Source organism: Ranitomeya imitator, chromosome 5, assembly GCF_032444005.1.
Source record: "Ranitomeya imitator isolate aRanImi1 chromosome 5, aRanImi1.pri, whole genome shotgun sequence".
Taxonomy (NCBI): Eukaryota; Metazoa; Chordata; class Amphibia; order Anura; family Dendrobatidae; genus Ranitomeya; species Ranitomeya imitator.
Window position 1 is genome coordinate 80,965,288 of NC_091286.1, and position 16,255 is coordinate 80,981,542.

The 16,255-nt window shown below is 44.1% G+C and overlaps 1 protein-coding gene across 8 annotated transcripts in view; it reads left to right on the forward strand.

The window, feature by feature from the left end:
- RTN4 (reticulon 4) overlaps positions 1-16,255 on the forward strand; it is a 64,082-nt gene that overhangs the window by 13,796 nt on the left and 34,031 nt on the right. For 2 of the 8 annotated variants that reach the window (XM_069768863.1, XM_069768864.1), the window contains 2 exons: positions 6,243-6,302; positions 8,287-9,561. The exons of 2 other annotated variants lie outside the window; for them this stretch is intronic. In XM_069768863.1, coding sequence (XP_069624964.1) covers positions 6,243-6,302; positions 8,287-9,561 — 1,335 coding nt within the window. Of the gene's footprint in view, positions 1-6,242; positions 6,303-7,464; positions 9,562-16,255 lie in introns of all 8 variants that reach the window. 4 more of the 8 variants (XM_069768866.1, XM_069768867.1, XM_069768861.1 and 1 more) reach the window with 3 other exon arrangements.

The following is a 16,255-nucleotide window of genomic DNA, read 5'->3' on the forward strand; positions in this document are numbered from 1 at the left end:
CTCCGTAAGTCAGAAATGCTTTCTTCCTCAGTCAAAGAGGTTGACTATACAATCAAAGGTATCAGACGCAATACGCAAACCCTACATGACACTAAGAAAGGCCATGTCCTTACTGGGGTCATTATCATCATGTATCCCTGCTGTACCTTGGGCACAATTCCATACCCGTCAATTGCAGTACGAAGTATTGTCGGCTCAGGGGAAAGACGGTTATTTAGAAAGTAGAATAACTCTTTCCAGTAATGTCTTAGAATCGCTATCCTGGTGGCTAGACATGGACCACCTATCACGGGGTGTGCCATGGATAATAGACCCGTCTAAAATAATTACCACCGACGCCAGCCCTATTGGGTGGGGAGCACATATGGAAGACAATCTGGCCCAAAATACTTGGGATCAGACAGAATTAATATGTTCCTCCAACTGGAAGGAGTTAAAAGCAATAGAATGTGCCTTATATCATTTTCTTCCGCAGATTCATGGAACAAATGTAAGAATTTACTCAGACAATTCCACCGCAGTGGCATACTTGAACCGTCAGGGTGGTACAAAGTCAGGAAGTCTGATGACCATAGCTGCAAACATCTTTCAGCTGGCAGAGGCTCATCTAACATCCTTAACAGCCCTGCACATCAAAGGTGTAGAGAACATCAGGGCAGACTACCTCAGCAGAAACGAGTTGCGTCAAGGAGAATGGACCTTAAACAAATCCATATTCAGAAGGATAACAGAAGCATGGGGGATACCACAAATCGACCTATTTGCCACAAGAGACAACCGGCAAGTACAAAGGTTCGCTTCCCTGAACACCAGGGATCACCCAGATATGTTGGACTCTCTCCACCATCCTTGGCGGTTCAGACTGGCATATGCCTTTCCTCCAATGTCTCTGATTCCTCTAGTGATCAGAAAGATCAGGAGGGAACAGGCAAGAGTAATCCTCATTGCACCATTCTGGCCGAAAAGACCATGGTTCTCTTGTCTCCAGACCATGTGCCTATGCGATCCTTGGATCCTCCCATCAGACAAGGAGCTGCTGTACCAAGGCCCCTTTTTCCACCCGCAAGTGAAAGGTCTTCACTTGACGGCGTGGAATTTGAGAGGCAACTATTAAGTTCCAGAGGGTTCTCAACAGAACTAGTAAACACCCTCTTATTGAGCAGGAAAAGATCTACCACCCTAATCTATAGTAGGGTATGGAATAAATTTTTAGACTTCTACACGGTACCGTTCACTAAGCAAGTTCCACTCACACCTATCCTAGAGTTCTTGCAAAAAGGCCGAGAGTTAGGACTATCTGTAAATACCTTAAGAGTTCAGGTCTCGGCATTAGGAGCCCTATATGGATGCAATATAGCAGCTAATAGGTGGATCTCCAGATTCATAAAATCTTGTGAACGTAGTAAACCGGTCCATATTCCCCGTCTACCTCCGTGGGATTTAAATCTAGTATTAGAGGCCTTAACAAGCTCTCCATTTGAACCATTAGATTCAATACCTTTAAAAATCCTAACATATAAAGTAGCCTTACTAGTAGCCCTAACCTCAGCTAGACGGGTTAGTGACATCCAGGCCCTATCAGTAGACCCACCTTTCTTACTGATATTTCATGATCGGATAGTCCTGAAACCAGACCCCTCATACCTCCCTAAGGTAGCGTCCACCTACCACAGGTCACAAGAAATATTTCTCCCTTCCTTTTTTGATTCACCTGTAACTCCAGAACATCATAAGTTCCACACCTTAGATGTCAGAAGAGCCATCCTGACTTATATAGAAAGGTGTCAGACATGGAGGGAGAGTAGGGCTCTGTTTATCTCCTTTCAGGGCCACAAGAAAGGACATGGGGTCACGAGAGCTACCATATCTCGGTGGATCAGAGAGGCTATCTGCTTGGCCTATACGTCAAAAGGCGAGATTCCTCCAGTGGGTATAAAAGCGCACTCAACACGAGCCATGGCTTCCTCCTGGGCGGAACAAGCAGATGTACCGATCCATTTAATATGTAAGGCTGCAACTTGGTCTACACCTTCTACCTTCTACAACCATTATAGACTTGATCTGTCCACGTCTTCTGATCTGACCTTTGGTAGAGCTGTTCTTAATACAGTAATCCCACCCAAATAATGACTCTCTGAAAATCTCTCATGTGGGGTGCTGTCGTGGCGAAGGGTAAAAAGCCGGATTACGTACCGGTAATGCTCTTTTAATGAGTCCACGACAGCACCCATGTATTACCCTCCCTAAATTATGCACAGCTCTTTCCTTTAAGGTCACAAATAATGGTTGTATAGAGTTAAGAAATTTATGTGACTGAATAAGAATGAATACTAACACTTTTGCGGTTCCCCTTTTTATACTCTGTAACTAAACTGAGGAGGAGAGGGGACCGCCTCCTTTTATTCTGTAGGTTTCCTGTTCCTATGGGCGGATCCCTCTCTCTCATGTGGGGTGCTGTCGTGGACTCATTAAAAGAGCATTACCGGTACGTAATCCGGCTTTTTTATGTGCATATCCATGTCCTAGTGCGGAGAAACCTGGCTTAGAAGCCCTTTGCGAGACATCAAATATCTACCAAAAACGCAAACATTTTTAAGGATGGACAAGGCCCAATACACAATTCTATGAGTAAAACCTCCCTGGTAGCTCAAGTGTATATATGTTTGGGGACTATTACAGGGTTGTGCTGTGAAAACATGGTGCGGAGTTCACACCATAAATCTACCAAGTCTGGCCTTAAAGGAAACCTGCCAGGAGATGTGTGCTGACAGGTCCACGGCTGGCATGAACTGGACACGGGCTGTGTTATTGCAGTCGTCTGTTAAATTCTGAAATACTGCATTGTTCCAGAGAAAACCTATTTTGAAAAGCCGTAATGGGGACGATGCATCTCAGATGACCTGTCTGACGCCGGTCCCCACAGCTTCTTCTTACCCTGCTCTGACTGACAGGTCTCTCCCAATATGTTCATATAATCACATTTTCAAAGTGTTTTCTCCAGCACTGGGTGTCTGATTAGAAACCTATTAGGCTGGGTTCACATTGCGTTAGTGGGTGTCCGCTGATGGAAACCGTTACATGGCGCAATTAACGCTATGTAACGGATCCGTTAGCGCACCCATTGACCGCAATGTATCGAACGCATCGCTAACATATGCCATTTTTGGCATGCGTTGGCGATGTCCCGTTATTTTCTGACGGACCTCGAACGCTGCTTGCAGCGTTCGAGGTCCGTTTCTCGCTAGCGCAGATCGGGCCTCTGCGCTAGCGGGATCGCTAAATGCAATCCCTTTTTGTACATTGCGTTAGCGCATTCCGTTAGCGTATGCGCTAAATGGATTGCACTAACGCAATGTGAACCTAGCCTTACCGATAGAGTATTGTCTTTGGACACGTTCTCTATTTCCATCTTGATTGCTCTCCATATGATGAAGTAAATTGCTTGTAAGTGGCCACTCAGGTTTATTTCATGTTTAGCTCCCCTTGTTGCTCAAGTTGTGGCCTTTATAAAGCAGAAGTGGAAATGCAACAGTCTCATTTCTGTATTTAGTTTTGGAAACTACTACTCAAATCTAACGGAAAGAGGGAACTGCAGAATTGTTGTATTTCATGCTTGTACATAATGAGGAAAGCATGACTCACTGTAGCGGACGTGGAGTCCTACAGATGGGGCATTCCTTCTGTCATGTGGTTAGTGTCACTTGCCCATTAACTTTTTTCTAAAGTTATAGTAGACTGGCTACTGGTTGTCACAATGCATTTTGCGCCAGTAGAAAGTGTCACTTCTGCAATCCTGAACTTTCCTACACTATACAGATGCCTATAAGGTTAGTCTGGCACTGTTACTACAGCATACACAGTGTCAATGTGTGGGTGCACCACACGCCACGGTACAGATATGCGGGTATATTGTCTGCTATATTAATTTCGGGGCTCATTCATGCGTCCAATTTTTGCACCAGTGCGGTTTTTCACAGATTGCACTAGTATCTGTGATGGTCTATGAGGCCATTTACATGTCCGCATTTTTTTTTTTTTTTTTTCTTCTATATCATTTCTGCTTCTGACCGAAAGATCCGCGAAAAAAAAAAATCTGAGACTTAAAGGTACCGTTACACTAAACAATTTACCAACGATCACGACCAGCGATACGACCTGGCCGTGATCGTTGTTAAGTCGTTGTGTGGTCGCTGGGGAGCTGTCACACAGACAGCTCTCTCCAGCGACCAACGATGCGGGGAAAGACTTCGGCATCGTTGAAACTGTCTTCAACAATGCCGTAGTCCCCCTTGCAGCACCCGGGTAACCAGAGTAAACATCGGGTTACTAAGTGCAGGGCCGCGCTTAGTAACCCGATATTTACCCTGGTTACCATTGTAAAAGTAAAAAAAACACTACATACTCACATTCTGATGTGTCACGTCCCCCGGCGTCCACAGGGTTAAAACTGCTTTCGGCAGGAGCGATGCTAATGCACGCGCTCCGGCCGAGAGCTTCCCTGCACTGACTGTCAGCGGTGACATCACCGCTGTGCTCTGCTTTACGGCCGGCACTGACAGTCAGTGCAGGGAAGCTCTCGGCCAGAGCGCGTGCATTAGTAGCGCTCCTGCCAAAAGCAGTTTTAACCCTGTGGACGCCGGGGGACGTGACAGACATCAGAATGTGAGTATGTAGTGTTTTGTTTTTTTTTTTTACTTTTACAATGGTAACCAGGGTAAATATTGGGTTACTAAGCGCGGCCCTGCGCTTGGTAACCCGATATTTACCCTGGTTACAGGTGAACACATCGCTGGATCGGCGTCACACACACCGATCCAGCGATGACAGCGGGAGATCCAGCGACCAAAAAAAGGTCCTGATCATTCTCCACGACCATCGATCTCCCAGCAGGGGCCTGATCGTTGGTCGCTGTCACACATAACGAGATCGTTAGCGGGATCGTTGCTACGTCACAAAAAGCGTGACGTTGCAACGATATCCTTAACGATATCGTTATGTGTGAAGGTACCTTATCTGATGCTGAGGGTCGGATCAAAATTGGCAGTGCAAGTCAGTGGGCCTGTGGAAAAAATGGCCCCAACTCGGACATCTGAGTGTGGTTCAATTGTCAGAATGTAAGGATAGAGCAGGTGGAGACTTTTTTATTTATATTTTTTTTTAAATGTCTTCACGTCTGAGGAATAATCAGACGTGACTGAGCCCCGACTTGGAGTTAAAATGCATAGGACACAATTTTTGTGTTCAGTTGTGCAAGGTACAATATGAAACCACTCTATATGGCCGTGTCTTTGAGAATGACGCTCTTATCCAGACCTGATTTTCTATGTTTTTCAATCTTGTTATATTTTGCACAAATTGGCCATCTTCTGAAGAAACCACCCTTTTAGGAGCTCCTTGTTCAATGCAGTTTTGTATGGCCATCTTAGAGGTCTCGCTGTACATGAGAAATTGGTGCTCGTTGCAATCTCTCGACCATCAGTCTGCGAGAGTCTCAGAATGCTGTCATGTCCCGGAAGAAGGTGGCAGCAGGCCAATCTCGGCTGCTCTGAGGCATGGAGAAAAGCGTCCTGGGGACAGGAGAAACCGCACACCAGTGCTTAAATCAATAGCATTAGATCTGTGATATAAGGTTACAATATATTAACCATAGAAATCATACGATAAAATAAAAGGCAAAGTCAGCTCTTGCATGTGCTCAAAATGCTCTTGGCGTGGGAAGGGCTGTGCCTGCTTCTTCACATTACTTCTGATAGATCGGATATGGTGCAATCTAGAATTCCTAACGTATTAATGTACAGGAAGGGGCGAGCGTCTCATGACTGGGAATGTATGAAGTGTTTTCAAGTCAAAATCCCCAAAACTCAGTGTGACTGCATATTCCTGGCTCATCGTAAAGGTAACATTGGGGAGATTAGTATTAGACTGCACAACTGCATTTTTATTACTTATAAAAACGAACCCCACAGCACAATTTTGCATGACAACCACCTGTGGCGCCCAATGGACCCTCCATATTGGAGTCCGTCATGACTTTGGTCTTTCTGGTAGGAAGGATATGGCTGTATGCTATGCTTTATTCCCCCACTCCCATTAAAATGCAGTCGCATCGGATTCTGATATTGTTTTTTTTTTTTGATTGACATGCATTTTCTAGATTGTGATTGTGATATTCTACATCCGTTCTCTCTTCGTTGCGGAGCGTGGTGTGTAATTCTTCTGAGGTCTTTGTGTTTGTTTTTCAGATGTGAACCTCTTTCCTATTCCTGCTTCATCTGTACCTCTGATGCACTCCTCCTCTTCAGGCAAGTTCTGTACTTTCATGCCACTAACATTCTTGCTCTATAGCTGAAGGTGTAGATGAGCTTTCTATTCTCTAACTACATCCATGTGTACTGCTCACCACAGATCTTAGAACAGATGCACGTGTTGCAGCTTACACTGCGGCTCTTTATCACCTTCAATACTATGAAGCCGCTCTTCGTAAAAAGTGTCTACACTTGTAGGAAAGGCAATCGGCTGATCACCACACCCCTGATGCCCCCATCCAAGAGTTGGTTTCATGGGAAGGCCCAACTGGGCAGACTTCTGTCCTTGCGTGGTGTCTGCAGGGCCCATTCCCCCATGACATCTGTATTTCCCAGTAGGGCATAATGACATGGGTTGTCTTGACATCCCCTATCACCGGGTGTGGTTTGAGGGCCCATATGTCACAACATCTTATTGCAAATTTTACCCTACAACTCTTCCTTAGCAATCATTGCTTTAGTTCGTTCATATGGCAATGGTAAAACATCCTTAAAACCACAACGTCTGACCTTTTTCATGGTAAAAATTTAGACTCGTGAGTTGTACAACTGATGCATATATGTAAATGGATGCATGCATAAGGGATAGGGGCCTATTGTAAAAAGTCATACTGCAATATTCTATACAGTTAAAGGGACAAAAAAAAACATACAACCTCCCCTGCTTGGGTTACTCAGGGCCTGAGTACATTGAACATGGGGTGGGATACTTGCATAGATGTGAAACATATCTAAAGGGCTCCAAATATCCATAACGCGTTATATTGTTTACCAGAAGATTAGTGAAGGAGGATTTATGTAACTTGCTGTTTCCAAAACTCCAGTCCTCGCATCCCAATATATCATCATGTTTTCAGGATTCCCTTAGTGGTACACAGATTATGGAATAATTACCATATCCAGGCATCAGAAATTGCCACAGGGTCTCTTACCTGTGCAATACAAAGGAAATCCTGACATGTGTTGGTGGCCCTAAGGACTGGAGTTTAGGTACCAGTGATGTAACTCATTGGTAAAATCTGTGGTGACTGGTGACGATCCGTTAGACATTGACATCATCTCGGTCTTTTCTCTAGCCTGTTGAGATTACTGTGACATACCGTAATTTGCTTCTGTCTGCTACTGACCTCTTTTTTTCCTCTTCTGTTCGTTGTCACAGACATTATAATGGATTTGCAGCAGCCTTCTAGCACTATGCCTGCTGACCAAGAGAAGCTTCCGTCTTTGCTGCTTGAGTCTGCTCCTTTCCTTCATTCTTTGCCTCCTCTTTCTGCCAATTCTTCCAAAGAGCAGCTTGTCGGGTTTTCTGCTGACTCCACTACACCAGAAGCTCTTAAAGATCACATTAGTGATGCGGTACATTCAATGTCAAACATAGATGATTTCCCTGTAGTAGAGAAGTTGAGTAGTGGCAGGGAATGTTATTTTGCAGAAGTCACCGGCTACAAAGACAAAATGGAAGACCTTTTCTTTTCTGAGAGAGGCCATGCGATCGAACACCCGACATTTATTCCTGAAGTTTCTTCTGCAGACCCCACAAGATTATTTGGCCAGTCTGCTAAAGAGATGTTTTCAGGAATGCTTAAATCTGTTGGGCCACCTCACGAAGAGTTTACAGATCTCAAAGAAGGTCTTGATGAACAGTATGTGGATTTTAAGCCTTTTGCAAGCACAGGGGGCCATGATGTTGAATTTTCACCAAAAGCGGCTTCTGTAGACCTTAAAAGCAACATTGCTGTGTTGAGTTTTGAACCAACTGTAAAGTTAGAAGAAAAATATAATGAAGAAATGGATGTAGATATATCAGATGATATTTCTCCAGCCTCGCCTGAAGCAACATCAGATTCCTCAAATCATGAAATGTTTGCTCCTTTACAGCAGACAAATCCATTTGCATTTGGTGGAAATCAAGTTTCTGACAACATAACTGATGAGAAAAAAATGGAAGAACGTAAATCTTATGTCCCTTCTTCTCGTCTAGGTTCTAATGTTGCAACGGTTAACCCATTCCTTGTTGACCAAGACGTCGACTATGTCACGACTAATGTTGTCCATGAAAGTGCTGCGAGCAAACCTGAAGGGCTTACTCCAGATATCGTACAAGAGGCGTATGAAAGTGAAGTTTATGACATTGGTGTGCCTAAACTCTCCTATGAACCAAAAATTGATTTGGTCCAAACTGCTGCTAAAGTTTCACAAGAAAATGTCAGTCCTTCAGTACAGAATGTGGCACTGTTTCAGGATGCAGATACGGTTTCTTCACCGGTTTTGCCTGACATTGTCATGGAAGCTCCCCTCACATCTGCTTCTGTTGGTCTTGATGCTGTGGCCCCTCAGCCTGACGTCTCACCTGTTGGGCGCATAACCCCTGTGAATGAAGAAAAACTAAAGTTTGAGTCTGAGAAGCCTCCTTCTTACGAAGAAGCTATCAATAAAGCAAGCTCAAAGGCACAGGAACAAGTTCCCGTCCATGTGGAAGCTGTAAAGGAGACACGAGTAGAAGAGCTAGAAACGTCATATATATCCATAGCGTGTGACCTCGTGAAGGAAACCATACCAGAGCAGGTGGCTACTGATTTCTCAAAGGCATTAAAGGGCGAGTTTGATTCTCAGTTTGCCTCACACTTTGATGAAAGCTCCCCGGAGTCTGAGCAAAGCGAACCTTCATACAAGCTCTGGGAAGCTGAAGTGATTTCTAAGGAAGCTGCTAATCCAATGTTGGGTACTGAACAGAATATTGCCTCAGAAAAGGAACAGATAAGAGATACAAAATGGAAGGAGCCTTCACCGGTTAAGTCATACCTAGAGTCCTACATCTCTGAGAAAGTGTCTGATATTGTAGAAGAGGAACCAGTTGCCCAGATATCGAAACCAGAAAAGCGTCTCCAAATGGAAGAATTTGAAACAGATGATAACTTTAAAGACTTTGAGATTCCACCCACTATTGCACCTATTAAAGAGATTTCCGCACCTTCTAGAGACGAACACTTGGGTATTAAGGCACCGAAATGGGTGGAAGACAAGATCCTGAAGGAACAGCCTAAGGTGAAGGAAGATGTGTTTGTGAAGGAGAAAACTAAAGAAAGTTATGATAATATAGTGGACTTGAGCAAAGCGGGGTCTGATCCCTTCATCATTGAAAAACCTGTTTCTAAGCCTCTGATACCGGCAAAAGAAACCAGTGTTGGCAGTAAAGATAAGAAAGAGGGCTCTCCAGCTACTGTTCCTCCAGCATCTGGCAAATTCCAGAATTCAGGTAATGATTTGCATGGTCTGCGAGTCTACAGGCTTAGTTAATATTTTACTAACTGTGTGCACGTGTCTCTAGGTTTCCTCTCCACCATACCTCTTTAAAGGGACAGAATGACTGTTCAAGCTAAGTCCCTCCTCTCAGTGCCTCACTGTGTAGCCAATCACCTATATACACCTTCCCACCTGCTTATTTTCCTTCCATCTCCACCCCATCTCTGATTTACTGCTCTGGCTTCATAGGGCCAGGGAAGGGTGGAGATTAGTGATGAGCAAACGTGCTCGGGTAAGGTGCTATCCAAGCATTCTCTGGTGTTATCCAAGTGTCTTCGGTGTGCTCAAAAAATGTTCAAGTCCTCGCGTCCACATGTCTCGCGGCTATTCAACAGCTGCAACACATGCAGGGATTGTCTAACAAAAGGGCAATTCCTGCATGTGTTGCAGCTGTCGAACAGCCACGAGACATGCAGCCACGGGGACTCGAACATATTTTTGAGCATGCCGAAGACGGTTAGCACATGAGCATGCTCCGGTAACGCCAAGTCTGGGCATATTTGCTCATCACTTGTGGAGATAGATGGAAACCTAGCAGTTTAGAAGGTGTATATACATGAAGCCATGAAGCACCAAGTGCCTGTACTTGGTCTCAACAGTCATTCTGTGCTTAGTCGCTTTTTTTTTTTTTTTTGGAGGCTTCTACTGATCTACCTGTAAAACACTGGGCTGGGTCTCTTGGTACTTTGTTCTATTTTCATGCTGGTCTTCAGGGAAAACAGTTGTCTATGTTGATGGAGCTTGTTGTTTGTCCCAAGGCTGTTTCTATAAACACGGACAGTGTTGTGTTGTTATGGCTGCCTGATTAAATAGGAACCTGCAAGCCATTTTCATGCTGCCCCAGGGTTAGACTGGTCCCCTCATTACACGAGGCTATGAAACCTAGTCTGACTGGCATGGCAAAGGATTGGGTTTGCAGGAAGAGTCCACTGGGCGGCTCCTTTAGGCCCTTTTCTGCCTATTACATGTTACTTGAACACAGAAACAATGTCTGAAATGTTTTCCTATTAGTGACCGGGCCAAATTTTGTGAATTTGAACCAGGGGCACTTTATGGTGTAATAACTCTGGAACGCTTCAACAGATCCCAATGATTTTTTTTCACTTTTTGTTTTTTTTTCGTGACACATTATCAATTATGATAATGTTAATTGTAGATCAATGTTATGTTTATTTCTAAAGAATATCAGGAATTTGACAAATGTAAAAGAATTTGCAATGCTCAAACTTTGAATGGTTATCACTTTAAGGCCGGGGACACACACAACGTATAAAAATACGGTCCGTTTTACACGGACGAGAATCGCACAAATGTTTACGAAACAGTGATCCGTGTGCAGTGCGAGGATGCGATTTCCTCGCATCCAATTATCTGTGTGACATCTGTATGGCATCCGTACGGCGAGATTTTCTCGCCGGCTTGCAAAACGGACATAGAATGGATCCATGGCCTCAAATTATTAAAAAAACGTATATACAGTCTAAACGTGTATGTGTGTGTGTGTGTGTGTGTGTGTATGTATGTGTGTGTGTGTGTATATATATATATATATATATATATATATATATATTTTTTTTTTTTTTTTTATTATTATTTATTTTCATACAGCGCTAGATAGCAGAAAAGCTGGTAATTCAATCTTCACAAACCCGACAGGATATGAGACATGGTTTACATACAGTAAACCATCTCATATCCCTTCTTTTATTACATATTCCTCTTTAGTAATGTAAGAAGTGTCTGTGTCAAATTTGGGGTCTCTAGCTATTAAATTAAATGGTTAAATCCCGGAAAAAACTGGCGTGGGCTCCCGCGCAATTTTCTCCACCAGAGCGGGAAAGCCAGTGACTGAGGGCAGATATTAATAGCCTAGAGAGGGACCATGGTTATTGCCCCCAAGGCCCCCCCCCCCGGGGTTAAAATCCTCTGCCCCAGCCACCCCAGAAAAGGCACATCTGTAAGATGCGCCTATTCTGGCACTTGGCCTCTCTTTTGCCACTCCCGTGTAGCGGTGGGATATGGGGTAATGAAGGGTTAATGTCACCTTGCTATTGTAAGGTGACATTAGGCCAGATTAATAATGGACAGGCGTCAATTATGACACCTATCCATTATTAATCCAATAGTACGAAATGGTTAATAAAACACACAAACATTATTAAAAAGTATTTTAATGAAATAGACACATGGTGTTTTAATAATTTATTATACTCTTAATCCACCTGAAGACCCTTGTCACCTGAAACAAAGTTAAAAAAACAAGCAATATTCCATACCTTCCGTCGTTAGTCTTGTCCCACGCTGTAAATCCATCTGAAGGGGTTATATCATTTTACACCCAGGAGCTCTGCTAATGCAGCTGTGCTCATGAGTCCTGACTGTAAAACGTGATGAATGGAATGCAGGGGAATGTACTGTAGTTGCCTCGAGTCGCGGTGATGCGCCCTCTGCTGGATGAACTCGTATGAACTCGAGCCTGGGAACTTTTCAGAATATTTTCCCACGCTCGAGATCATGAGTTCATCCAGTGTGTGTGTATCTATATCTATACTATGTGTAAAATATTTAGAATTGAGTCCTCAGTGGTTGATACCTTTTAATGGCTAACTGAAAAGATGGTAACAAATTGCAAGCTTTCGAGACTACACAGGTCTCTTCATCAGGCAAAGAGGCAAACCACTGAGGACTCTCAATTCTAAATATTTTTCTATCTACTGGCTAACACGGTGCCAAGATATATATCTTTCATATACTATGTGTCCACATTTATTCTACCTATTCTATTCTGTCAGTGTGATTTTACTGTACACCGTGCTGAATTGCCGGCTTTTCTATAGAACACCGGTGCGTATGTCTCGCAAGTCACACTGATGGTTCGTGTGTAATCCGAAATTTTTTTTTTCTCTCGTCCCCATAGACTTTCATTGGCGATTCTCGGCCGAGATACGCTGACAATCGCAGCATGCTGCGATTTCACTCGGATCCTGAATACGGCCGAGAAAACAACGGATAATTGGAGCTGCCCCATTGATTAACATTGAGCCGAGAGCTATGCAATTTTTTTTATCACATTGCACTCGTCTGTATTACGGACTAGTGTAACCCCGACCTAATTCAGACAGTCATGCCATAGAAAAACATTAATAAATAACATTTCCCACATGTCAGCTTTACATCAGCACCATTTGTAAAATGTTATTTTATTTTGTTAGCCTTTTAGGCTATGTGCACACGTTGCGGATTCTGCTGCGGATCCGCAGCAGATTTCCATGAGTTTACAGTACCATGTAAACCTATGGAAAACAAAATCCACAGTGCACATGCTGCGGAAAAAAACGGGCGGAAACGCTGCATTGTTTATTCCGCAGCATGTTCATGTCCCCATAAAGCCTATAACTATAATTATAATGATCACAAGACACCTTTAATGGTTGGAATAAATGGCCGTGAGGTTTTATTTTGGGTTACAAATTCCAATTAATTAAATAAATAACCAATAAATAATATCCATAAGTTCATAAGTCGAAATGTCCATAAACTTCCAGAAACCAAATCCACCCAAAGTTGAGTGATTTTTTTTACCCACAAATAAAACCAAACGACAGGTGAATGATAACATAAAGGGAGGGAGGGCGGGCTCTTCTTTTCTCCAACGCCGGCGCTCAGGTATATATCATAATAAAATCTGCCCAGCAACTGATTGACAACCAATCATCCATCAAATTTTAGGCGGGCAAAAAGCCAGTCAGAACCAGATCTGACTGCTTTTACACACAGTAACAGTAAATGCCCTGACCTCAACTTGACCCCTAATATTCCTAGCATAAATGAATGTGCCAGGCCTATGTGGACATGGGACCCCCGCTATATTACTGTTGTCTGAGCGGGGGGGCTTACATTCTTTGTGTGGATTCCGCAACGGTTTCTGCCTGCTCCATAATAGGAATCCACAGGTGGAATCCGCACTAAATCCGCAGGTAAAACGCAGTGCTTTTTACTTGAGGATTTCTCAAAACAGGTGCGGGAAAAATCCGCAGAGGTTCCATCTACGTGTGCCCATACTCTTAGGTTTAAAAATGTAGCAGTAACTTTTCATTTTTTTTTTTTTTCAAGGAAATTAACATAATGTATTTGAGGGACCTATCCAGGTTTGAAGTGACTTCAGGGGTCCCATATATTGGAAAACCTCCAAAGGTGATACTATTTTAAAAACTGCACCAGCGACATATTCGAAACTGCTGTCGGGTAGTTTATTAACCCTTTCGGTGATTTTCAGGAATTAATGCAAAGTGACATTTAGGTGGTAAAAATAAACTTTTTTATTTGTCATGTCGCTAACTTCTGAACAGACCGCTGCAGCCGGGAGACTCTTAAGGTACCGTCGCACAGTGGCACTTTGGTCGCTACGACGGCACGATCCGTGACGCTCCAGCATCGCTCCAATATCGCTCCAGCGTCGTAGACTGCGGTCACACTTCGCAATGCACGGCGCTGGAGCGATAACTTCACGACGTATTTGCGATGTAGAAGCTGTTGGTTACTATGCGCACATCGTATACAATATCGTGCACACCTTTGTTACACCATGCGATCATGCCGCCACAGCGGGACACTAGACGACGAAAGAAAGTTTCAAACGATCTGCTACGAAGTACGATTCTCAGCGGGGTCCCTGATCGCAGGAGTGTGTCACACAGCGAGATCGTAAGTATATCGCTGGAACGTCACGAATCGTGCTGTCGTAGCGACCAAAGTGCCACTGTGAGACGGTACCCTAAGGCCGTTATTTGGCTGTGACTTGCCATGGCAAACATCAGGACCACCCAATTATTATCTCATGGCGCCGGTGGAGATAGAGAAAGCTCCCACACTGTTAACCATTTATATGATCTAGTCACTATTGACGGCAGCCTCTAAGGGTACCGTTACACTATACGATTTACCAACGATCACGACCAGCGATACGACCTGGCCGTGATCGTTGGTAAGTCGTTGTGTGGTCGCTGGAGAGCTGTCACAGACAGCTCTCCAGCGACCAACGATGCCGAGGTCCCCGGGTAACCAGGGTAAACATCGGGTTACTAAGCGCAGGGCCGCGCTTAGTAACCCGATGTTTACCAGCGTAAAAAAACCACTACATACTTACATTCCAGTGTCTGTCCCTTGCCGTCTGCTTCCCGCACTGACTGACTGCCGGCCGTAAAGTGAAAGCACAGCGCGCTGTGCTCTGCTTTCACTTTACGGCCGGCAGTCAGTCAGTGCGGGAAGCAGACGGCAAGGGACCTGACGGACACCGGAATGTAAGTATGTACTGTTTGTTTTTTTTTACATTTACGATGGTAACCAGGATAAACATCGGGTTACTAAGCGCGGCCCTGCGCTTAGTAACCCGATGTTTACCCTGGTTACAAGCGAACGCATCGCTGGATCGGTGTCACACACACCGATCCAGCGATGACAGCGGGAGATCCAGCGACGAAAGAATGTTCCAAACGATCTGCTACGACGAACGATTCTCAGCAGGGTCCCTGATCGCTGCTGCGTGTCAGACACAGCGATATCGCTGGAACGTCACGAATCGTACCGTCGTAGCGATCAAAATGGCACTGTGTGACGGTACCCTAAGTGGTTAAACGTATGGACGGTGACAACACTGATCGTGGCTAATGCAGCAAGTTCATCTATAGTGTACAGGCGACAGCTGCTGGATTGTCTCCTGTATGGGGGGTGCTTGTCTCTTATATCTCAGGTTAGTAAAAAGACGCATTGGCGGTCATTAGGGGGTTAAGGCCACGTGCACACATTGAGCATTTAGGGAGGTTTTACCTCAGTATTTGTAAGCCAAAACCAGGAGTGGTTGATAAATACAGACGTGGTGACATTTCTGATACGTTTCCTCTGATTCTTCCACTGCTGGTTTTGGCAAATAACGAGGTAAAAACAACTCACCGAATACTCAATGTGTGAACATTGCTAAAAATGTTTCATTTTTGTTTTTAATCGTGTGCAAAAATAAAAAAAAAACAAAAAAACGCAATGTAAATGTTGCGTGAACTTGCACATAGTTTGCTTGTAGAACATATGAACATCCTAACTAATAGCCTTGTTCACATATAGGGAACACAGGTGTCACATTTTCTCCTGACCCGGAAGGGCAGAAAATAACAATCTTTATGGCATATTCTACAGCACTTTACATTTCAGATGTTACATCCAATTTAGTTGGTAAATGTAAATAATTAACAAATTAGACGAGCGGGCTAAACAATCGTGTGAAGAAAAAGCTGCGACATGAGGTGAAAAATGCATGATTCAGCCGATATCGGTGCATTGGGGGTGCAGACAGTGTTGGGGGGGGGGGGGGGGGGATGAGGGTCTGAGAAATAATGGAGTTTAATGGCCAGGTGTTCATTTTATAAAATCCATGAACTCTGCTTGTATTTTCATTGCAAGGTTAAAGGGACTGTCCACTACTGAGCAACCCCTTTATTAGAGTACGTGCCCACAACCAGGATTTGCTGCAGTTTTGACACTGCGCATGTATGCAGCATCAAAACTGCAGCGGCGAGATGTTACATCATAGTGGATGGGAGTTCTAGACATTCTCTTATCCACTGTGCGTCTATTTGCACCTGCAGCTCGTCTTT